At 34.8% G+C, this 24,823-nt stretch overlaps 2 protein-coding genes across 8 annotated transcripts; one reads left to right on the top strand and one right to left on the bottom strand.

Moving 5' to 3' along the window:
* The first annotated feature begins 4,862 nt into the window (after window positions 1-4,862).
* On the top strand, window positions 4,863-10,197 carry LOC130951686 (mediator of RNA polymerase II transcription subunit 32). Of its 6 annotated transcripts, none has more exons than XR_009074065.1 (4): window positions 4,863-5,166; window positions 5,364-5,628; window positions 6,495-6,683; window positions 6,942-7,918. XR_009074065.1 is itself a non-coding variant. In XM_057880391.1 (4 exons), the coding sequence occupies exon 4, from the start codon at window positions 7,960-7,962 to the stop codon at window positions 8,392-8,394; it is 435 nt and encodes a 144-aa protein (XP_057736374.1). In that variant the 5' UTR covers window positions 4,865-5,166; window positions 5,364-5,628; window positions 6,495-6,683; window positions 7,955-7,959; the 3' UTR covers window positions 8,395-8,604. The 6 variants fall into 6 exon arrangements, 3 of the variants coding, with proteins under 3 accessions (XP_057736374.1, XP_057736373.1, XP_057736375.1); XM_057880391.1 differs by lacking the exon at window positions 6,942-7,918 and adding an exon at window positions 7,955-8,604 and having other exon boundaries at window positions 4,865-5,166; XR_009074067.1 differs by lacking the exons at window positions 6,495-6,683; window positions 6,942-7,918 and adding an exon at window positions 9,906-10,197 and having other exon boundaries at window positions 4,865-5,166.
* Window positions 10,198-18,947: 8,750 nt separating this feature from the next.
* Window positions 18,948-24,558, bottom strand: LOC130951816 (autophagy-related protein 18h-like). 2 transcript variants are annotated; one of them, XM_057880554.1, is made up of 9 exons: window positions 24,061-24,558; window positions 22,824-23,477; window positions 22,093-22,533; window positions 21,534-21,779; window positions 20,529-21,323; window positions 20,264-20,439; window positions 20,025-20,152; window positions 19,500-19,934; window positions 18,948-19,375 (listed from the first exon to the last, which is right to left on the bottom strand). In XM_057880554.1, the coding sequence occupies exons 2-9, from the start codon at window positions 23,313-23,315 to the stop codon at window positions 19,371-19,373; spliced, it is 2,718 nt and encodes a 905-aa protein (XP_057736537.1). In that variant the 5' UTR covers window positions 23,316-23,477; window positions 24,061-24,558; the 3' UTR covers window positions 18,948-19,370. The 2 variants fall into 2 exon arrangements, with proteins under 2 accessions (XP_057736537.1, XP_057736536.1); XM_057880553.1 differs by having other exon boundaries at window positions 22,824-23,267.
* Between the last annotated feature and the right edge of the window lie 265 nt (window positions 24,559-24,823).

The following is a 24,823-nucleotide window of genomic DNA, read 5'->3' as shown; positions in this document are numbered from 1 at the left end:
TGAAGATTCAGGAGATGCCGAACCGCCACTTGAATCCAGAGTTGTGGAGAACTCCGTCAAGGATGTTACAATTGACGCTGAGGAGGATTTTACACCGCCTCCACTGCAAATATCTTATGAAGAACTGAACGGAATAACCCAGGACACAGGCTTCCTTGATGATGATGATCACGAGTCCTGTTCTCTTAGTGACGACCTTGCATCCGCAAGTGATTTCTCTGAGACAGAAGAATCTTCCCTGAGTGAACATGAAGATGATGCTGAGGTAGATTTTTCTCAACCTCCAATATATGACTCGAGCGATGATGAGGGAGAAATTGAAGACTCTGATCAAGATATGGTTGAAGTGAAAGAATTCACAGAAGATTATAAGGGAGTAGAACTTATAGAACCACTGGAAACACCTATCCCAAAGCCATTACCGCCCAACACAAATTACAAGTGGGTAACACCTTTGCCTTTTATCTTTACTTTTTCACTTGAATATGGTTTACTTGAAACAAATGGCCAGCTTAGAGCTCTCAGCGATTTTAAGAGGAAAAGGGATATGACTCGCACTCAGCGCTGGTATGAAAGATTCAGTAAGGGTTCGCACTTCAACTTGAGGTGCAAGAATTGGTGTCAAGCTCAATTTAAAGGATCTCGGAAGCCGTTTGGTCACTACAGTGAGAATTCGGATTACTCATCACCCAACTGGACCAATGTAGAGCAAGACAAAGACGGGTGTAGAAGAAAAGTTTGGGATTTTGGAGTCTATTCTGACATTCAACACTCCGGGAGCCTGCAAGCCTGTTGGAACTCACACAAGGGCTTTACGTACTTTGTTTGGGATCCCGGAGGCTACTGGCATTCCAAGCACTGGTGGAGATTTCTGGACGAATTTAAACATAAGCCTCTATAACAGGAAGCTCAACCAATGTCCAACTTAAGGACTTTAACCAAAAGTGCTAGGTGGGAGACAACCCACCATGGTATGATCGCTCTTGTTTCCATTTTATTTCGTTTTATTTATTTTATATTGTTTTATTCCTATTGAACCTGGATGCCATTCATAACATTTGCATTTAGCACTGCATACTGCATAATTGCATTTTGCATTAAAAAAAAATGCACGCGACGCGGCAGCATCGCTGACGCGTCCGCGTCGCAAGTGCATTAGGAGAAAAGAAAAGTGAACAGAGAGTCACGCGAAAGCGTGGCTGGAGGCGTGCCTTTGGCACAATTTGACCCACGCGACCGCGTCGCTGACACGTCCGCGTCACATGGGAACCACACCTCCCACGCGTCCGCGTCACCCACGCGGCCGCGTGATATGGTAATCGACGTAAAAGGGGTGCATGGCCGAAAGTTGTGCTAGAGTAAGGCTGGACTGGCGCTAGACGCACAAGCCTTACCACGCGAATGCGTGCCCCACGCGTCCACGTCATCCTCCAATCTTGGCCACCCACGCGACCGTGTCACCCTAAAAATTGGCAAAAAGAGTTTCGAACAAAGAGTTGCGCGAACGCGAGGCTGCACTCGCGCCAATCGCACAAATCAGGCCACGCGTTCGCGTGCCCCACGCATCCGCGTCGCCTGAACTTATTGCGCCCCACGCGGCCGCGTCACCCACGCGACCGCGTCGCCAGCGTCGCACACCCTATCCAGATTAGTGCCAATTTTCTTATCTTTTCTTCTCTAATCCTAATTTTTTCTATCTTTTCTTACTCTATCTTCTTCCTCTCTTATTTACTTCTTCTTCCCTTCTTTCTCTTCTCATTCTTTTTATCTTTCATTTTATTTTACTTAATTTATTTGCATCTTTCATTCCTTGCATTTTAATTTAGTGCATATTTTTCTTTTCTTTTCTAATTTCATTATTTTTCCTTTGGTGTTAAAATTTTCTTATTTAGCTGTTGAATCTTCTCTTGAATTATTTTGGGTGCTTATTGACTTGTTTTATTTTGGTTAGGTAATATTATTTAAATCAATGCCATCTTTTATACCTATATTAATTTTGCATTGACATGAATTTACATTACCTCTCCTTACCCACACTCTCCCTAATTGTTGCAAAATTTTGCACCACTAGTATGCCATGTGCTTCTATTGTTTCCTCACTTGCATGTTGTAGCTACCATGTAATTGAAACCTTTATTATTTAGCATTAACACCCATATTTTATTTATGTTCTTATCTTTATCTCTGGGTTACTGTTCTTCTTTTTCTCTTCTTCCAGGCTGGCCACCGAAGACGGGAAAAGGGAGGAACTTCTAAAAGGGGAGACAAACAAGTCCATCTGCACAATCCTTGAAGAAAAGCATCAGTTGGAACCACCCGTCCACCTGCACATCTCAGCAAGCACCGAGGACGGTGCAATCTTTAAGTGTGGGGAGGTCGATACCGATCTCCATGGGTTAGTTATTTCCTATTTCAACATCAATATTTTATTTTATTTCGTAGTTCATTGTTGCATTTGCATATTTGTTTGATTTTATGCATTTAGTTACTACTTGGTTAAAGTAATAAATTTCTTTTAAGATCCTATTTTTTTTTTTTTGAAAAATTTCACTAATTCAATTTGAAAAATTTTTGTTAAATTTGTTTGAAGTTGTATTTGGAACATGGTTTTTGAGCCAAAGAACACACAACATGTGAGATTTGAGCTTATTTACATGGTTACATTATTTAACCATAAATTCTTATTCTTGTGTGTTTTCTTCTCTATAATTGTAATCTTTGCTTTGTTCCATTCTATATGTCCAATATTTAATATATTGACATGCTTGCATATGATTGAGGCCATTGTTTGATTCTAGCTCACTTATCCTAAAATTAGCCTACCTTTTACATCACCCTTGTTAGCCCCCTTAAGCCTTTAATTTCCTCTTATTTTATAAACCACAACACTAGCCTTAAGCAGAAAAACAAACTTAAAATCCCAAGTTGAATCCTTGGTTAGCTTAAGATAGAAATTGTGTAATTGTTTAAGTGTGGGAAACCTATTGGAAACATGGATGATAAAAAAACAAAGGGTAGGAAGTTGAAAAGAATGAAATAATTCAAAATAAAAAAAATTTGGGAAGCATGCTCATGTGAAATCAAAATAATTGAATTACCATGTGCATTAAAAAATAATAATTATTCAGTATTTAAATAAAGGGGATACAAAAGAATTTCCCAAATACAAAATAAAGCAATGCACATGGGACAAAATTAAAACTAATACATGAGCATGTAACATCAAAAGTGGGAAAAATATGGGAGAATAGGTAAAGAAGCTTTGCTTTACAAAGTATGTATGTTAGGTGAGATCTTGGACTACACTTCACTAGCTCACTTAGCCTTATATATACCCTTACCTTTACCTTAGCCTTGTCCCGCCCAGAGTAGAGTTATTTGTCTGGTTTGTCCTGATAGGCAGGGTCAATACGACGGAGTGACTGAGTCGGCTTGGGGTCATTCACCAAGAAGATACTTTATGTGTTCTATGTAACAATGGTGTTGAATATGGACAACACATATTTCTTGGTTGTAGTTTTTCTTGGCAGGTATGGTGTGCTTGGTTATCATATGTTGGAATGCAATGGGCTTGTCCAGGTGCAGTAAAGGAGCATTTTCAAAGTTGGACTGAGAACTCAAATACAAAATAGGAGCGCAAGAGGATTTTTTAGAACAAAGGAAAATGAGTTGAGGAGGTTATCAACTTGTCTTTCTTGAGCTACAAGGAGTGGTTAGGTGCTGACCCTTTCTATTGTTGATGGCAATGCCGGAGATAACAAATGGATATCTACGTCTACTTTTTATTTCTATTCTTATTTTATTTTGATACTATGTTACTACTTTCTATGCTCCACTTGTTGTGTTGAGCTCTTCATTCAAAAAAAAAAAACTATAATTTCTAGAGAGAAGAGAGAACTTCTCGGTCTAGAATTCTAACCTAAAAGATGACATTAAAACTATCCTAATGCTTCCCCCTTGATCCTACTTGAGTCTTGCATCATATACTTCAGAAATGAGTTGGATTAAGCCTAAGAGAGCCTTGAAATTGCGACCTACGTGTTTACATAAGTAAATCACGTGTTGACAGTCATCAAAGTTCTGAAAACTAGACTGAACCGATCAGTTCAACCAGATTAACAAAAAATCGGTCAGTTAATAGGTTCGATTCACCTATAAAACTACCCTATAAAAGACTGGCAAAAAACCGGCAAAACCGATGATTAACTGATGAACTGGCCGGACAACAAATATTGGTTTTTTCTCCAAACCACGAAAGGGCGTGGTTTTGGCCCTGGTTAAAAAAATAAAAAAAGAGTAAAGTATTGTTTTTGTCCTCAACGTTTGGGGTAAATCCTATTTGTATCCCTAACGTTTAAATCGTCCTATTTGTATCTCTAACGTTTGTAAAAGTGATTCAATGTTATCCTACCATCAATTACACATCATGAACGCTTTAGTTTGAGTTTTAAAAATATCTTCTTGAAGTTAGAATACAAATGTCTAGAATAGAATCGATGATACACTTCAAAAAATAACTCATCAAAAGTTAAAACTAATTCCTACAACATTTACATAATTCACTTTTCTAGGGACATAATTGAATATAAACACAAATAGTGGGTCTAATATTAAAATCGAACACATTCAAATGAGCCCTATTGAGAATGAATACATTCAAGTGAGAATAATTAAAAAATATAATCTAATTTGTTAGTACAATTGATAGTAGGATAATATTGAATCACTTTTATAAACGTTAGGAATACAAATAGGACGATTTAAACATTAGGGACACAAATAAGACTTACCCCAAATATTGGGGATAAAAATGATACTTTACTCTAAAAAAAAAAGGGAAAAAAGGCTTCAAGTAAAATAAGGTTGCTGAGCCACTTTCCTCTTCGAAGAGACTCTCCTAGTCACCTCCGAACCATAATTTTCTCTTCAACCTTCTTCCTACAAACGCCACCGTCACCTCCAACAAACGCCGGAGCGAAGCTCACCGTCGCGGATCGAGACAGCTCTTGCGGATCCAAGCATCACCGTCACCGTCACCGAAGCGTTGGCGCCGTCTGGTCGTCGGCTTGGCGTCGTGGTGGTCGTCGGCTTGTCGTCGTCACCGAACCGTCACCGTCACCGAAGCTTTGCTCGTCGTCTGGCTCTGGCCTTCTGTGCTCTCCCGCGGTGAGTACTTCAATCTTTTTATGTTTCAACTAATTTTGTTTATTTGGTGACAAAACTGTATGAATTGGGCAGATTTGAGTTCATGGGTTTTTGTTTTTGTCAATTAAATTTTTATTCAGTGAAGAATTTAGGGCATATTTGAGTTCTGCAGAGTTCTTCTGAGTTCTTGTTCTGTTTTTCAATTTTTGTTTATTCAGTGAAGAAAAGTAACGCTCCTCGCTCACCCATCTCCCACATCAGAGAAGAGACTTCACCCAAACCCTAGCAACCGCTCACCCTTACCTCGCCGAGTTACTCCCGTAGGCTAGAGGGTGCGGTCGCTGCCGGACTAGACTCAACCGAGCCTCCCACTTCTCAGGTCGGCATCTCTCACGTGCAAAGAACCCACGGGCACGTTTGTTTTCTCGCCGGCGCTCTTCTCGGCGTTGCGGGGTTCGTTCTCTCCTTGGCATCTTTCCCTCTGTAAGTTCACTCTCTCCGCCACGGTTTCACGGCTTCTTTAAATCATTTTTCTGAGTTAAATGTTTTCTCATTTTCTGACTGAGTTAATTTTGTTTTTGTTGATTAATCTTTTGAGTTAATTTTTTATTGTTATTAATTTTTCTGAGTTAATAGAGTTGATTGGTGTTAATTTTCTGAGTTAGCAAGGGTCTGTTTTTGTTCTGAGTTAATAGGGATATGTTTGTTTTGAGTTAACAGGGATCCGTTTTTGTTCTGAGTTAATAGAGTTGATTGTTGTTAATTTTCTGACTATTCTTTGTCTGCTCTAACTCATGGTATATTTGTTTCAATTGTATCCTAATATCCGTTATAACATCCTCTGCTTCATTCAATTGCGCTTCAAGCTCTTCGATTTTTTCTTTGCTGATTAATTGACGCTCTCTGTACTTCGGCTGTCTGCATACAAAGAAAACATTGTTTACGGTACTTTGTCTCTCAAAAACAAAAAAGAAATGCAATATTTTGAAATTCCTTTTGTTTCTAGGAATTTAGTGGCAATTGAATTGATTTAGTTTAGAAAAATTAAAACCTCTATATTTTACAGACATATGATGTATGTCTTGAAAAATTGTGGGGGGAGAGAGAGATGCAGTAATGTCAAAATAACATGCAGAGATAAATGATGGAATATGTGCATCCAGACTTCACATAGGCCAGAGAGCAAAAGAGAGGCCATGGTGTGTTATATTGTGCATGGCAAACTAATGCAAACTTGTGCGCAAAGAGAGAAGATAAAAATGTATAGTTACAAATTATTTAATATTCCAGACATAATAATTGATCTATCAAACCAATTCAAATTCTATTATTTTACAACTGCCCCACAGCTGCCTGCCTGCCTGCCTGCCTGCCTGCCTGCCCAAGTCCATAGTGTGGACAGTGCCTCACTCCCTTCGATCTCCGTTAGTCCGTTTCTTGCCACCAGCCTCGCCTCTCAACTTCTGTCTCTCTCCGTCTCTCGCCATCCATCTCTCAGCCTCGCTGAGTTGTCATGTTGCCAGATCTGAAACCTACATGTACGTCTTTAGCTATTTCAGATTCTCGATTTGGTGTTGATCTGTCATTTTATTTTGTTGAATTCAAATGTCCAGATGTGATTATTGCATCTAAAACACGACCTATTCCACTCTCATTTTATGGTTTAGTTTTTTGTTCTTGAATCCTTTTAAGGTTGGAATTTGGTTTTGGTAAGTAGCTTCATTCTTGTGCGCGATTGTGAATTTCAGTGAGTAATTGTTGGTTTATATTTGGTTTTGCGAGTATATCATGCGTAGGTTACAGAAATTCAACAATGTCAACTTAACATGTGTGGATGGGTACACTAAAGACCAAATTTTGCTTCTTCACGCCATGTGCTCTCAAAAAGAATGATGAAGAACGTGTTGAATATACGTACATATACAATGTTATGCAAATGTATGCAATGGTCATCATAAAAAAAGGCATGCATGAAAAAAAAAGGTGGGAAACAACATGAAGCCTGGCTTTTAGCATTATAGTAGGATAGGATAGGAGAAAAGCTTGGCGATCCCTCACCTCATGAGTTAACTTTTTGAGGTTGAATTAGACCCACTCGATTCTAATAGGGTGCGTTTGGAATCTAAAGAAGTTGGGATTGATTTGAATTGAATTCATTTTATTTTGTATATCAACATTGATGTTTGGAATAATTGTAAAATAATAAAATTTGAATTGGTTTTATAGATCAATTATGTTTGGAAGATTAAATAATTGTAATTATACGTTTTTATCTTCTCTCTTCGCGCACAAGTTTGCATTAGTTTGCGATGCACAATTGTGCTTGTGTACATAACATGCGATGGCCTCTCTCTTGCTCTTTGGCCTCTGTGAAGTAAGGATGCACATATTCCATCATTTATCTCTGCATGTTATTTTGACATTACTGCATCTCTCTCTCCCCCACAATTTTTCAAGATATACATCATATTTTTGTAAAGTATAGAGGTTTTAATTTATCTAAACTAAATCAATTCAATTCCCACTAAATTCCTAGAAACAGAAGGAATTTCAAAATATAAATGATTTAGTTCTCCGAGATTTGTGAAATCAATTATTTCCTTACTTTTAATAATTCCAAACACATGATTTGATTTAAATTAAATCATTTACACGATTCCGATCACATTCATGGGATATATTTATGGTCCTTAGATGGTGAAACCACCATATGGTGTTGAATTACAGAAATTCTTAATTGGCTAAATATCTGTAATCTCAAGAATGAATAATCTTATCTTTCATACTTCTCTTTTTAAATCACAAATAGGAACAATGGACAACGTGGTTGATTCTCTAAACAATGCCTATCAAGATTTTATTGCTGCTGCGTCGACTGTGCTTGAAGCCAAAGAAAGTGCAGGTGCCCAGAAAACAACAGCAACTGATGTTGCTCTAGAGAACTTCAAGCAGAAGTGGGAATTATTTAGGGTGGCATGTGATCAAGCCGAGGAGTTTGTGGAGTCTTTGAAGCAGAGGATAGGATCAGAGTGTCTGGTAGACGAAGCGACAGGCGCAGGAAAACCCGGACAAGCTACCATGACTGGTCTTCCTCCCATCAGCGCAGTTCGGTTGGAACAAATGAGTAAAGCGGTCCGGTGGCTAGTGATTGAATTGCAGAATGGATCTGGAGCCGCTGCTGCTAATTCATCCCAATCCCATGCCTCAGCTCCTTTTGATGCCAGGTTCTCTGAAGATTCTGCTCCATAGCATCAAAGTAACTGTTACTGTATACACATGGTGTTTCTGTATTTCACTTGAACTTTAACTTAGGTTGCATTGATTTAGACTTTGTTTATGTATATAAAAATGGTAATGAATCTCCATTTTAATTGTTCATGCTATATCATGAACATCTATGATTGTTTAAAATCAGTCCCAATGTTATTCTGCTCATTGGATCATGTCCTTTTCGGCTTATGCTAATTCTTCCACCTTGGGTTTGTCTATGCCCTGGCTTTGTAATAAAGTAATCAATCGTAGGATTCCGGAGGAAAGTTCCAATTGTCCTTGAAATGAATCATGATTCCATTGCAACGTTGGGAAGCTGAAAGTGTGGGAAGCGTAACTGTGGGTGGTGAGGTTGTGAGAGATTTAGAGCTAAAGTATTGCTAGGGTACACCACTAATGTAATATCTAGGTGCACAAATAAAAAAATTGAACATCATAATCAATTTCAGCAACTGAGTCTATCAATATTGCACTATTAGGTAGTGTTTGTTTTGAAATACTGAAGTTTGTTTTGAAATATTAGGTAGTGTTTGTTTTAAAATATTAAAGTTTGTTTTGAAATATTGAAATTGAGATGGGATTGAAATTCAGACTGAAACAAAAATTAGTCTGAAGACAAAATTTTAGTCCCTTCACATTTTCTTTAGAAAATAGAGACACAAGAAACTAAAATTTTGTTAATATTTTTTTCTAAAATGTCTTTATTCAACAATCTCGTAAACCAGAGTGAGATAAATAAAATAAAAAAAAGAGAAGAATAATGGGATAGAATTGGAGGTCTGAGATTCTGAACGAGAGGGAGTAAAGGAAGAAGAAATCTTCACAGAAGAAGCTCGATGAGAAGAAAGAACCTCTCCAATTCGAAGAGATGGCAATAAGATCACCGTTTTGGATGATGTCGTCAACGCTTTCAATTTATCATCCATGGAGGAAGAAGATCCCGAAAAAGGCTTCGGAAATCTTAAGGAAGAAGGGTATGGGGTGTGATCCTTCTTCTTTGTGTTTTTCATCAACTTTGTCTTTGTATTCCAGTGGTAGTGGTGGTGTTGTTTCCAATTTGAGAGGGAGGGAGGGAGGGGGAGGGAAATGGGTGAATTGGTAAGGTTAGGATTTAATTTAGTAAAGGTATTTTAGTATTGTCACTTATTTAAGCTTCTATTTACAGAATATTGACATAACTAAACCATCTACAAGATATACCAAACATAATATTGAGACATAGTCTCTGTCTTTTAATTTTTGACTCGTGGTCTTTGTCTTTTTTCTAAATCCAGCCTTAAATTCAACTGGTTTATCAAGCATGACCAAATTCAACCAACTACATTAAGACATAGCCATTGTAGACTTGTAGATTCCTTGGAATCAAAAGAAATCAATTTTTGTACTTCACCCTATACATTGCGGTACAAACTCAAATTTATCTGGCTTTTTAACATATTTATCTAAGGGCAATTACAATGTACAGAGCCTTAGTGTGTAAAGATTTACAGATTTTGGATTGGAACCACACGGCGGCAACACGTGTCCATGAGTCATGCGTGTGGGTGCAGCGTGGAATTGAGTGGAGAAAGGGGTGTGCACACCACGGAGCCGAGCTTCCTACGCTGGGTCATGGGATGGCTCCGTTTGGTTTCAAAATTTGTGTTTGGACAAGCTTTATATGGATTTGCAATGGATGGGCTCGGACAACAAAAAAGTGATCAGAAGATGTTGTATGAAGAATATATAATTGAAGGGTTTATTACTCAAATGGAGCAAAATATATATATATAAATATACAAGATGAAAAAAAGATTATTAATTTAATATAATACATGTGATTCAAGCAAGATTTAATATGTGGTTTGACACTGTTGTATTAATAATATATGACACTGATTATGTTGCCAAAAAATTATTTTAAAAAACTTTTTTGAAGGTAATATACTTTAGAGTTTAGGATCTTGAATGTAGGGTTTATATTTTGGGAACTAGTGTGTAGGTAATCGTAGCTAGGATTGGGGTTTTAGATATTAGGGTTTAGGAATATACATTATTTTAATATTTTTATGTATTACTTTCAGCTCTGCAGTCTAAATTTCTCGATATCCATCACTGGTTTGCGGTATAATTACTGAATACGAAACCTTTAGTCTAGTGTGTAGTGTTACGGTGACTTAAATTTTTCCTTCTAAGTATTAACGTTAATTAAACGAAGGCAAAAGAAAAAGTGAGCTTGGTTAGTATGGATGTGGCTACGCCTCCTATGTGAAAATAGAATGGTTGACGTGTAGAATGTAAAATAAAAAAACAGTCGGTCTTCATTGTATTCTAAGTGGATGTTATGAAATAGTGGAAGTTATGAAAGTGGAGAAGAATTAAGGACGAAACGAAATGAACATGAGACTTATGATTAACGCAGTCGAGTTCTTAATTCGTTGTGGTGAACAGAAATTGTCACATTAAATCGTAACATTAAATCGCAAACAGGAGAGCGTAAACGTTGAACCCTAAACTTGAGCTCAGAAACATGGACCATGAGCCCTCAACGCCAAACAGGCTAAACCCAAAGAACGGAACCCGTATCCCTAATACACGAAGAGGAATTCGTATATCCGTGAGAGACGAAACGATATATACAAATTCCTAGGAGAGGAATCCTGAACCGTAAAAAGTCAGTTGATTTATTTATTCCTTTCTGAGACAGTACACGGCGAGACAAATTCCGGAAGCTGAACCCTGAATGCCGAACCTAGAAAATCGTAACCGTGAAAACAGTGAACCATGTTGTGGGAGCCCGAGAACCAAATTCCGTTAACACCATACCTGAAATCGTGAATCGCAGCTGAGTTGTTTATCATGTTTGGTGAAAGAACATCGTGACCCTGTATGCTGGACCGTGAACCCTGAACCATGTAAGATGACATGTGAATCTGGAATCCGATTCTGTAAACCGGAATTCGTATTCCGAAGTCCGTTAATCTTAAATTGTGATAAGATAAATCGGTTAGTAGATTGGGTTGAGTCATAGATGAAAGGATCGAACCGATGAAACTATTGGTTCACTATTTTTTCTTTCTTTCTTTTTAAAATAATTAAATTTGTTATATATTTTTAATTTAATTTTGATATAATGTTAGATAAAAGATTTTATTCATCTGTTTAATTATGTATTATGTTAAAAATTTGTTGTCATTACTATTTCTAAAAATAAAAAATATATTCTAACGTACTAAATTAATTAATTTATTTTAAAATTTTATATGCAACATAGGTACATACAATAGTAATGACATAATAAAGGTAAAAAACTAGTAATAAAGATGAATAAATTGATAATAAAATAAAATATATAAAGTCATGAAGAGAATAAAATATTATATTAATACCTAAATTATAATTGTTTGAATTAAAATTTGTAATTGAAAATATTAAAAAGAGAAACAACGAAGTTGGAAGATACATAGAGTCATAGAAAGTCATATAAAAAACATAGAGCATTTGAAATTTATCTTTTGATAAACGGAAGATGACTACTAGACAAAGAATAAAAAAAAATATTAAAATTATAAAAATAAAAAGAGGGTTTATGGGAATAAAGGAGCGAGAGCACAAAAACTAAATTAATTAGGTTAAATAATAGGCAAAATATAGAAAAATAAAAAAGTGAATTTGAGACTTTTGCCAATTGATTTGAATTTATTTATAGTGGAGTCATTTAAAATTTGAAGTGAAAACACATTATATATGATTATTTTAAAAAAAATGAAAGACCCAATGGGGACAAGTTCCCCCTCATGCTTATTATTGGGTCCGTACCTATCAGGGACGGATTCATGTTCAGGGATAAGGGGGGCAACTGTCCCCGGGGAGTTTAAAATTTTTTTAAATAATACATATTAATAAAATTTATTTGCCCTCACTATGTAATCAAATTTGAATCTACTATGAATAAACTTCACGCATCAACTTCGATTGTATCGAAACAAATGGTAATTTAAGATTCAACTAAATTTGTAACCATAGCCTTTAAAAAGGAAGAAGTGAAATAAGGAAAAAGCTCTACATCCATGTACATGTAAAAATTACATGGATGGTATCCAAGTAATTTTCACTCCACGCCCCACACCCCCGTTTGTTTTACACGCGCCTCTTGTAACCTATATAACGAATCCTTATTTTGTGTTATCAACGTTTCTCAGCGTAAACTTTTTCATACAACGTAAACCTCTTTCGCGTTCTTCTTCATCTTCTTTTTCATCTTCGTCTTCTTCAACCTAATTAAATTTGTTGTTCTCCTCTTTCGCGTTTTTCTTCTCTGCATTATAGATCTGGATTGATTCAACGCAATTATCTTCGTCGTTCATCTTCTTCTTCGTTTTCTTCTTCGATCTGCACTTTTGAATTGAAACGATAAATGAATCAACTTCAAATTAGTTGAATGAGTGCGATTTTGATGATTCTTCTCAAACGCATCAATTTGATGAGGTTTGGATTATTGAATTCTGAATCCAATTTAATGGAATAAAATTTCTAATTTTATTTGAAGTGAATTGAATGGACTGAGGTGATCTACATCTGAATTGAATTCAATTGAATTGATAATATGTAACTGTGAGTAATTGTGAGTGTCAGTAATTGAGTAACTCTGAGTAAATGTGAGTAACTTTTCAGTTCGGTAAGTACTAAAGAGGTGGTTCATCACTTTCATGTTTTCGGTTCGGTCCGTAGAAAGGAGTCTAACAAAAATTAGAACAATATGTTCTGTTTTCTTCCTTAAGCCCTATATAATTGTTTCACCGTAATTAAGATTTCGGTTCAGCATAATTAAGATTTCGGTTCACCATGAGTACTGTGTTGGGTTCATCATGAGTACTGTGTTCAGTTCATTCTGCACTATTCAAAACTCTTCTTCCTCACCTTCTACTGCTTCTTCACTAGAGAGAGAAGGAGGAAAAGACAAAAAAAATACAGCAACAACAACAACAAAAGAATGACGATAGGGTTTCAGGGTTTAGGGTTTTAGGGTTTAGGGTTTATGGGTTCAGGGTTCAGTGTACAGAGGTTCAGTGTGTTTCAAACTTTCGGTTCGCCCCGTGTATTAATTTCGGTTCAACGTGTTCATGGTTGAGGGTTTAGGGTTTAGGGGGTCTAGGATTTAGGGTTCAAGGTTTAGGGTTTTAGGGGTTTAGGGTTTACAGTAGGGTTCAGGGTTTAGGGTTTAGTATTTAGGGTTTAGAGTTCAGTGTTCAGGGTTCGGGTTCAAGGTTTAGAGTTTAGCGTTTAGGGTTTAGAGTTCAGGGTTCGGGTTCAGGGTTTAGGGTTTATGGTTTAGGTTTTAGGGTGTAGGATTTAGGGTTTAGGTTTTAGGGTTTTAGGGATTTAGGGTTTATGGGTTCATGATTCAGTGTTCAGGGTTCTGGTTTTAGTGTTTAGGGTTTAGGGTTTAGGGTTCAGTGTTTAGGGGTTCATAATTTTTTGGTAAACAGGAGAGCAATTTGGATTACTTTTCTGAAACGAATCTAACTGACAAAGTTTGGATTATTCAATTTTGAATCGAATTGAATGGAATGAAATTGCTAATTTGAATTGAATTAAATAGACGGAGGTGTACTGAATTGAATTGAATTGATAATATGTAAATTGTAGGCTGAGTTATTTGAATTTGATTTTATATAATGGATTATGTTCGTTCACTCAGTACTATACAATTGTATTGTTTTCAGTTCACCATGAGTACTGTATTCGGTTCACCATGAGTACTGTGTTCGGTTCATTCTACAGAAAGCTGTTTGAATTTGATTTTATATAATGGATTATGTTTCATTCACTCAGTACTATACAATTGTATTATTTTCGGTTCACCATGAGTACTGTGTTCGGTTCACCATGAGTACTGTGTTCGATTCACCATAAGTACTGTTTTCGGTTCATTCTGCACTATTCAAAACTCTTCTTCCTCACCTTCTACTGCTTCTTCACCAGATAGAGAAGGAGAAAAAGACAAAAAAATACAGCAGCAACAACAACAAAAGAATGACGATAAGGAGAAAACACGTGAAGAAGAAGGAATGCGAAAAAGGAGGAGAAGGAGGAACGCGAAGAAGAAGAAGATGCTCCGTGCGTTAACGAGTGTAAGAAGAAGAAGAAGAAGAAGAAGAAGAAGCGTAGGGGAGAAGAAGCGTTGGGTGATTTCGTGTGTATTGAGCGCGTGTATTTAACGTTTCATTTAAAGGTATTGAGTTTTTTGGTGTTGGGCCAACTTGGTTACATGGATGTGTAACATCCCCCGTGAAATAATTACAGATTTGTTATTTTATAACTCCAATCTAATAAATAAATTGAAAGTCTGAAAAAATCTATTTATATACTTAATGAATATCACTATTGCATATATATATATATATATATATATATATATATATATATATATAGCGTAGACAAAATAATCCCAACATAATTTGTTGTTAGCACATTTTAGAATTATATTCTGTTAGCAATGTAAGTTTTCGATATTGTTTTCGTTGTTTGTTCATTTGAAATAATATGTTTCAAAACAACATTCTCTCTTCTATTACTTACCATTAGGTTAGCAACTTTATTTTAAAATAATAAAATTATTTGGTTCTCAACAAAATTTAGCCCAATATTTTATTATATTTGATTACAAGTATATGAAATTATTCCGCTACATTAATTTCAAATTAATTCCGTTAAATTAATTTCAAATAATATATCTTTAAATCAATGTTACAAATTAAATATCATTATAGAATTGACACTAAATTATATTTGGCTTCTAATATATTTTTGTGCATTATTTTATTTTTAGAACAATAAAAATTATAATATAACTAGTAGTAATATCAGTTATTAATAAAAAAATATTATTTTAAATTTAAATCAACTTTACAAATTTAATACCATTATAGTATAACACTGTTTACATTAATAAATTTTGATATTTTTATTTTATTAGAAATTAAAGACTTTGTTTTGTTGTATTATATTATTTGATTTGTAATAAAAATAATAACAAAAATAATTAATCTTGAGACTTTTGAAAGATAAATTATATAAAAGATAAAATTAATTTTTAAAATGTTAAAAGGTAATTTATAAGTTATAATTAATTTTATATAATTTAAATAAAAAATAATTTTTTTGAAAAGAAAAATCAATTTTTAGATAAAAAAATTTGTTTTTTAAATAAAAATAAATTTTTATATGTAAAAACTAATTTTTTTCATGTAAAAACTGATTTTTTATTTTAAATAAAATTAGGTTATTAACTTAAACAAAATTTTTTATTAATCAAAATCAAAATTATTTTATTATTAATCTTAATCATATATAATTCTACATATTAATAATAAATTTAAAAATAAAATAATTATATTTATAAATTTTATTTTAATATAAATACTATTATATAATTTTTTATTAATATTTTTGGTTCCTCTAAAAAAATTTTTCAACCTCCACTACTGATTGTATTGACAATAAAAAAATTATTTAATATTTTTAAAATATAAAACTTGAAAGAATTAAATTTTATTATTTAATATTTTTAAAATATAAAACATATAGAATAAAAATATTTTTATATGTTATTATTTAATATATTATTTAAATATTTTAAGTTGTTAGTTAAATAATTTAAAAATTAATTATATTTTATAATAACAAAATATAATTATAAAAATAATTATTATATTATGTATATTTTGTCTTATTCAGAATAATCTCTTTGGATCCATCACTAGATATAATATAAAAGAGTAGTTTTGTTATATAAATGTGAGTAAACTGTCATTTTTATTCTCAACGTTTGGGGTAAATCCTATTTATGTCCCTAACGTTAAATCGTTCTATTTGTATCTTTAACCTTTATAAAAATGATTCAATGTTATCCTACTATTAATTATACTAACAAATCAGATTATATTTTTCAATTATTCTTACTTGGATGTATTCATTCTCAAATAGGTCTCATTTGGATGTGTTCGATTTTAATATTATACCCACTATTTGTGTTTAGATTCAATTATATCCTTAGAAAAGTGAATTATATAAATGTTGTAGGAATTAGTTTCAACTTTTGATGAGCTATTTTTCGGAGTGAATCATCAATTCTATCACAAACATTTGTATTCTAACTCCAAAAAGAGATTTTTAAAACTCAAACTAAAGCGCTCATGATGTGTAATTGACTGTAGGATAATATTGAATCACTTTTACAAACGTTAGAGATACAAATAACACAATTTAAACATTAGGGATGCAAATAAGATTTACCCCAAACGTGGAAACAAAAACAATACTTTATTCTATAAATGTTGATCATATATGTATATATATGTGAGTCAAAAACATGACAAACTTATTGTTAAAATCGTTCACTATAAGGTTTTTTTTTTTTAAAAAAAGTTGTGTACCCCAGTTATGTAGTTAATTAGGTCCCACAGGTTTGTAACACTAGTTACGTTGATTAAAATTGAAATAAAACACCTAAATAAATAACGCAGGCGGTTTGGTTCATGTGAGGGGCAGGGTGGGACGAAGACCCAATTTCACAGCCTCTACTCCAATTTTTTTTTTCCCGCACCAGCAAGGCCTAATTCAACAAGCTTCCACCAACGGTATCCCAGCACACTCAAATCCTGTTGAATTTCACGCCACCAGCTTGGCTAGATCGACCCGCCCATCAGCGCCATCAATCTCATGACAACCTGCTGGATCCTGCATACTGAAAACAACACGTGTCTGCATCCTATATAAAAAGAAGATAAATTTATATATTTGTATAAAGTTATATCTGTATACTAGAGCAATTCTCTATCTAATTATCCTTGAAATGTGATACTGATATGTAATGTTTCAACCAATAAATATATTTACCTCATTTTAATATAACAGGTAACTCAATTCTCATAGGTATTTGATATTCATCTATAAATTAAAATATATACAGATTTAAGAATATGGTAGTTAAAAAATATCTCAATTGGTTAAAAATTTGATTAAAATTTTTTTATTATGATTGGTCGATAGGTGAAACACTAAAAAATGAAAATCATAAGTGATTTATGAGAATATGAAGGAAAAAAGAAATCTTCATGAACGTTTTCTAAATTAAAAATTTGAGGAACGCGAATTGTAATTTTTTAGTTTAAAAAAACAAATTCGGTGGACTAAATGTTTTTTTTTTCCATTTTTTTAAAATGCAACAGGGGCAAATTGGTTTTTCGAAGACAATTCGCCGGAGGTATAACGTTTCTAAGTTTCAGTTTTTTCAAAATACTACTCACTGAGTGCAAATTGGCAGGATGGAATTTGCCTTCTCAAATCAATCATATCCATGTAAATAATGAAAGGGGATGAAATTACACCGTTCTTGTATAATTTACCTCACATATGATTATATTTACATTAAAAAGTGTAAAAAATGGAAAAAGCAAGCCGGTATAATAAATCTTACAGTACCATTTACATATTAAAAGCACAAACAAGTACAACCTCATCTCCTATATACGAAATGTTTGGGAAATTAGAAAAAGAAAAGTAGGGTATCATTTATGACGAAGAGTTCAAAAGAAAAACTATTAAAAAGCTAAATATCTAATAGTAGTATAACGCCACAACATATTGTTTTTGAAAAAGTCTAGGGAGCCAATGGCATAAGCGTACAATGTGTACAATGGAGGTTTAAGAAGTATTAGAGATATGACCATTAGTGTTATATTATCCTGTCAGGTTACGCTTTTAGGATGAGTGGTTTCAGATATGGTATTAGAGTTCTAGATTCGAAAGGTCAAGAGTTCGATCCTTGGTGAACTCCAAAATCAGTTTAATTTTTTATTGAGATGTTTATTATCCTTGGTATCCGGATGGTTATCCTTGGTATCGGATGGTTATTCTAGCTAGTATGGTGATGTTCATTTTATTCATAGACTAAAAATTTAGTCCATTGTACACATTGTACACTTAAGCCATTGGCTCCCTAGCACTACTCTTTATCGCTTATTATTTTTTCTATGCTGCATGATTAGTGTGTAACTTACTAATATAAAAGAATGAGTCAGAAAATGAATTTTTTAATATGTTTTTTTAACAATATGGGATAAAATAAATCTGTGCCTCCAGATTTTTTATTTAGTTGCACAATAATCTTCAAAAACTAGGCTTACTCATTTATGTTTAACTTTTTAAAAAAAAATTTAAATCGGATCGTCCGATTTATATTTTTAAAAATTAAAAAAATTAACATTAAAATTAGACTATTCGATTTGATTAATCTGATGATTTAATTAATATTAATTTAAAAAAAAACTCCATATCAAACAAAATTATCCAAACTTCTAACAACGTATTACATATATATTTAATCAATATAAAAAAATTAGCCTTTGATTTCTTGCAAATAGTTTTTGGGAACTATAATTAATTAAAAGTGAAATTATCAAACTAAGTAAATTTAAAAAAAAAAAAGTATCTGCAACCAATATCTTAAATTCTTAAAACGTAAGAGTATGACCAAAAGAAAATATAAATAATCTGGATACATAAACACGAGAGAACAAAGTAATAAGCTATTTCATTATCAGCGTTCTCTTCATTTTTTTTTTCCAATTTTATTTCGTTTCTCTTTTCCCTGTCCCTTAACCCACATGCTACGCGTTATGGAGAAAGAATATGATACAAACATACAAAGAACGAATCCAGCAAGTCCAGAACCCACAAACATAATTCGTAGGAATCAATTTCAATATACAATATTTACATAAAAATTAACAAGGTCAGAAGAATCATGGTCCTGGGAAGGAACATTGTTAGTGAATAACATTAAATTCCTTGAATCAACGGTCAGTAGCATTTAAGTTGCTGCAGGAAATCGCCTGCATTTGTCCATTAAATTCTTTTACACCACCAATTTACAAAGTGAAGGGAGGAAGGCACTTGCAAAGAAGCATTCATCAACCTGCAACGCACATATTTCATAGTTTTAAGGTAAACATGAATGAACAAGATAAGCAGTTGCAGCAGTTATAGCTAGGCCGAGTAATCTTAATGAAATCAAAAGATGAACTGTTTCAGATACATACCTTCCTCAGAGAAGTCAAATACATCACCAAGCATGTCATCATTATCACCATCATCATCACATTTCTCCCTATCACAGGGACAGCTACAATCCACATCAGTAGCAACTTCCGCTGATTCTTTACAGTCAACTGATGCTTTACAATAGCCCTCATGAAAAAATTTCTCAAAGTCTAGGGAATGACATATTGGTTCCTCACGAATGACATTCCTATTCAAATCACAACCACTCGAATTGAAACTGCCAGTGGCTTTTCCATGTTTTGATGATTCAAACGCTGTAGTTGTATTATCAGCAAAATGTGTGGTAGCTGCTGAATCACTATGATTCTTAAAAGTTTCCATGCTTTGAAGTTGTGATGATGCCAATGCAAGTCTCTCTCTATTCTTGCAATGAATCTCATTACTAGACAAGTCAATCGATGAAGAAAAATATGCTGGCAAGCATGAGAATGGTCAATAAACAAGAATAACGAGTTACACGGGCCACTCAAGAATAATGAGTTAAACGTGATTGCTAATCTTACCATCATTTGCCTTTTCGGCTAAGCCAGATACTGCAGACTTTGAATGAGAACCTGCAGTATCTTCGGACAAATTCTCTTCAGCTACATGCAAATCAGATGAAGAGCTAGAGCAGTTACCCATAATCCCTCTGCCAAAAGTTTCATATATTGATAGAATGAGAATGGAAAATTATGTGTTTTTATCAAAAGAAAAAGACTTATATAACCAGTTAAAGGAAAGGAAGATAAATGATTATTACCTGTCAACCCAAGTAGACTGAATTCTATCGAAATAGTTGAATACAGGCAATAAATCCTTCTGTCTTATTTCAAGCTCATTAACAAAAATATTCTCTATTTGAATCTCTCCGTTGGTAGTTAGTTCAGCTAACTTTGGCTCTCCAGCATCCAAAGGACTTATGACAAAGAATGACACCTGAAAATTGTGGGGAAAAAATTTATTCCAGTGAGTGAACTAATTGAGAAAGCTGACGAGCAGTAGTCAGAAAAAACCATAATGAATACCTCAGATTTCTGCCAAACTGGTATCCTCCCCGAGCTTAACTGTACCTCTGCATTTGAGAAGTGACATTGCTCAGCTAGTTTTATCGAACTATTGTTCCTGACACCGTTATCCTCATAATCTGAACTCTCCAAGATTAATCCTTCAGCTTCCAGTCCACCAAGTGTATTCCCCAGTACAGAAACCTCTTTTTCAGGCCAATCATATCTCCTGCAAACATCCCACCATTGAATAGGTTCAACGTTTACTCGCAAATCCTCTTCTTGTATTTGCACAGAAGGAACTGTAGCTGTTCTTGCAGCAGTTTCACCTGGCTCAGCCACAGAGGATGGTAGTAGTTTATATTGAATTAAGTGACCAGACTGGGTATAAACCAATAAGTGCTCCAGAGAATGAATTTTTGGGTATGAATCACTTGAAGCAAAAGGTATAGAATTATGAAAGATAGCAGAAACAGCACCAGATGGAACCAATACTTTCCCTGCAGCAGATGATGCAGCATTACTAACTGTATTGAGCCATCCAGCATGATTATTTTTTATTCTGCTAACTATAGAGAGAACAACAGAAGTTGGGGGTGCCAGGCAAAGCTGTTGCTGGTTTACTGTGAAATGCGGAGTGAACCACCATGGAAGAGATAAAACTGGCAAAATAACAGGTCCTTCTGGTTCCTGATTATGTATTTTCAGAACTGTCTCACCACCAAATGGGGCAAGAACAAAAATATGACAGGTTCCCTTGGAGGAAATAATGGCAACCCACTGGCTGTAATGGCTAAAACAAATATCTTGTATAACCTGTATAATATTCTCAAAGAGTAAAAACCAATTATATATTGCTAAATCAAAAAAAATTTTGAATATCAAGAAACTATCTAGGAAGTCCAACTCATTAATGATATGTCAACACATGCTCAAACGTAGCATAAGATTTTCGAATAACAATGGGTCATAGTCAATTTCTAGACGCAAAAGGCCTTAAAAGAAACACTGAGGATAGAAGCATACAGCTGATGTCATGCCTCGGTGTAGCTTGTATAAGTGCACATGTGAACACCTCCAGTCACTGCTTTGAGATCCTGATCCATTCCTTGGGTAGGATGGCATAATCCTAAACACATTAATGTTGTTGCCATGAATCGAGGCAGTAACTAGAAGTGTCCCACTTGGGTCAAAACATAAGGCAGATATTGGACTAGTATGAGCCCTAAATTGTGCCACAACATCTGCAGAAACAAAGTCTTTGACAACAACCTGCAATAGATGAGTAATACAAATCAAGAAGCATATAGAATGAATGCTTTCCGGTTTCCACTGACATAAGCTAACCACTCAAAGAAGGGGCAGTAAAGATAAGAGACTTCTGTAAAATACTCAGTACTATTAACTACCTTAGAAACTCTTTCCTCTATGGCTAAGCTGTGAACCAATAGATGATCTCATGATAATCGTATTACAGATGCCAATATTACTTTGAAGAAGAAAACATCTAGTCAGCAGTCCACCACATTGCAAAAGAAAATTAGATTATAACTTGCTAAGTTGTCACCGAAAAAAGAATACTCACCAACCCTGCAGTATCTGTTTCTGTAGAATTTGATGTAAACCGACTACTTTTCCAGCTTGAATTTGGTGAAACAGGAGAATTTGATCCATCAGGTATAAGATCTTCATAGTATTTGGATAATGTTTTATACCCTCTATCACTAAGATTGATGAGCCCAGCAGCTAAGTGCTTGCTAGCTTCCATGGCATATCGGGCAACTAGGTTTCCACTACTGGGTGATGTTGATGGGCTGACAGATGGTGGAGTAAGACTCTGAGGGCTTAGGCGACCTGCATTTGGTACCAATGGGTGGTTGGTAGCATAAGCTAACCAGCGGGGTCCTACAGCCATTGGACCATAGCCAATATTAACCCCAACCATTCCTTGGCCTCCTAACTGGGGTACTGGGTAGGTGAGGACACTGAATTTATTCTCAAGAGTAAGAGCATCTAAACAGTATATCTGCCGGCAAAATAGAAAAATAGAAATCAAATTAGACAGGCTTTTGATATGGCAATATAAGATTAAGTTACTATATATTACATTAAATTCACATCTACAGAACAAGTAAATGATCCACTAGGTGATAAGAAATCTCTGTATTTTGCAACCTAGTAAGTTTCAAATATAGGCAAAGGAAATAGGTAAAATCTCCAAAATCTACCAAGAACTATAATAAAGTCAATTTTTTCAATTAGCTAAAATGAATAATTCCAAACTTATGTGCTGAATTCCTCGAGTCAAAAACTTACTTGAGTAGCAAGACCCACAGCCACTATTTTAGGGCTGCACCTAACCATGCAGATAGTCGAACGAAATCTAAGAACATGAACATAGGTGTGGGACCTTAATGAGTAAAATTGAAGAGTTCTAGCTGAGCTTGCTATATTTTCAGCTTGAGCTTCAGTGTGGCCATCTCTGACATTTTGCACTGTACCAGGGGTCTTTAACTTATCACATGTAACGACCAACAGCAGAGGGTGTGCTGCTCCAAGTCCTTCAGAACCCTCCAATTTTGCAGGGACAGGCTGCATCTGTAAGAATGATACTGGATAATCACGCTTTGAGACAAGTTCCCTGATGTCAGAGGCATCTTCCACGTCAAGAACTTGGAAGCCATTTGTATATCCGACTAAGAGAACATGTCTGAAAGATGATGGACATGGTTCCAGCTTGTCAAAGCATGCCCAAAGGATCTGCATGACAAACATAGCAGTAAACCTCTGTCCCCATGGTTCATACATGAAAATGTGCAATTATGAAGCTTGCCAAAGCGTAGCATGGAGCCATGGATCAAAGTATAATTCAATTCCATTCCCATAAATTGGGGTCAGTAAGTAGACCCTTTGGTAGCACTTCTCATGGTTGTTCTTAATTCAGACAGGTATTAAATACTCTATTCTTCCCTGTAAGGCTTAGCAGCATTAGTATTTAGTTCAACTACTTACAATATCAAACAACTTCAGCATCACACAAATATCTCTTTTGTTAAACCTTTTTTTGGTTTAATAATCCAATATTCCAAACCAGAGTACCCCACCCATCTTTACTTCACCCATACGAAACAAAACCATGAAAATAAGAAATGTAAAGATTGAAATTAGCTGAAAAAATTGAGTCATGGACATGAAAACAAGAAATGTAAAGATTTTTGAAGTCTAAATATAAATTTCAAACGTAGCGTAGCACAATGCACACTATCTCATTGATTATCATAGAAAAGAACTGCATTTCCATTAAAACAAGGCCGTTCACCACTTTCCACTAAGATTCTTAACGAAGAACGATCAAAATCTAACATTCATAATTCTCACTACTCATTCAAAAAACAGCATTTCACAATTTCAAAAACACAAAACAACAACAACAACAACAAACAAAACGGACTTAAGAAGAGTACCATCCACGCAAGCATATATATATATATATATATATATATATATATATATAAGTAAATAATAAATGAACAAATAGAAAATTGTTTGCTACCTGGTCCTTGAGGTTGTCCTCGTCGCCGGAGATTGAGGCGGCGACAGAGGCGCCGGCGGAGCGGACGCCGGAGGAAGCGGTCTTAATGCAAGAGGATATGAACTTGAAGGAAGAAGCAACGCTTTTGCTGTTCTTGTCCTTTCCATGGCTCTTCTTCATAATAACGAAGGAGGTGATTTTCCACCGGCCACCGGCCACCGGAGAGTCACCGGGAATTTCGTCCCCGCCGACGAGCGTCGCGGAACGTCAGCGGTCGGATATAGCATAAGAATTAGTGTTTTAGGTGGGCGAAGATTGGACGTTTGGCGCGGCGGAAGGGAGCTCCGGCGATGGGTTTGAGGGAGTTTTGACCTGTTAAGGGAGTAGACGGTTCCGTTGTGAAGTGAGTTTGTGTTTTGTTGGGTTTGCTTTTGTGTGCTGTGTTCCGTTTAAGTCACACACAGTTGAGCTTGCTTGTTGCTAATTGCAAAAGTTGTTATTTTCTTCTAATGACACTCAAGCCCCACCACTTTCACTCAAATGTCTTACATGTTCCCATGAAAAACAAATTTCGTAAAAGATAGTATTGTGTTCAACAACCCTCCAAAAGCTTCTTATTTAACAGAAAATCATTTATCATTTGTAAATATCAACGAAACACTAATTAAAGTTCTCAGTTTTATCTTATGAGAGATTTTGTATCTTTATCAATGTAAAAATATTTTACAAAGGCATAAATTATAGTGTATATCAGTAATTAAAATAATTATTTTTGACATATAGA

Source organism: Arachis stenosperma, chromosome 9 (genome assembly GCF_014773155.1).
Source record: "Arachis stenosperma cultivar V10309 chromosome 9, arast.V10309.gnm1.PFL2, whole genome shotgun sequence".
Lineage (NCBI taxonomy): Eukaryota > Viridiplantae > Streptophyta > Magnoliopsida > Fabales > Fabaceae > Arachis > Arachis stenosperma.
The sequence above is the reverse complement of the archived record's forward strand: the minus strand, read 5'-3'. Positions and strand labels throughout refer to the sequence as shown.

Excerpts from the sequence above, each read along its gene's own strand:
- LOC130951686 (XM_057880391.1), top strand. The coding sequence starts at position 7,960 with ATGGACAACGTGGTTGATTCTCTAAACAATGCCTATCAAGATTTTATT.
- LOC130951816 (XM_057880553.1), bottom strand. The coding sequence starts at position 24,219 with ATGAAGAAGAGCCATGGAAAGGACAAGAACAGCAAAAGCGTTGCTTCT. Across the intron at positions 22,534-22,823 it reads CTGTGGGTCTTGCTACTCAA|ATATACTGTTTAGATGCTCT; the intron begins GTAAGTTTTTGA and ends TTTTGCCGGCAG. Across the intron at positions 20,153-20,263 it reads CAGTCTACTTGGGTTGACAG|AGGGATTATGGGTAACTGCT; the intron begins GTAATAATCATT and ends AACTTTTGGCAG.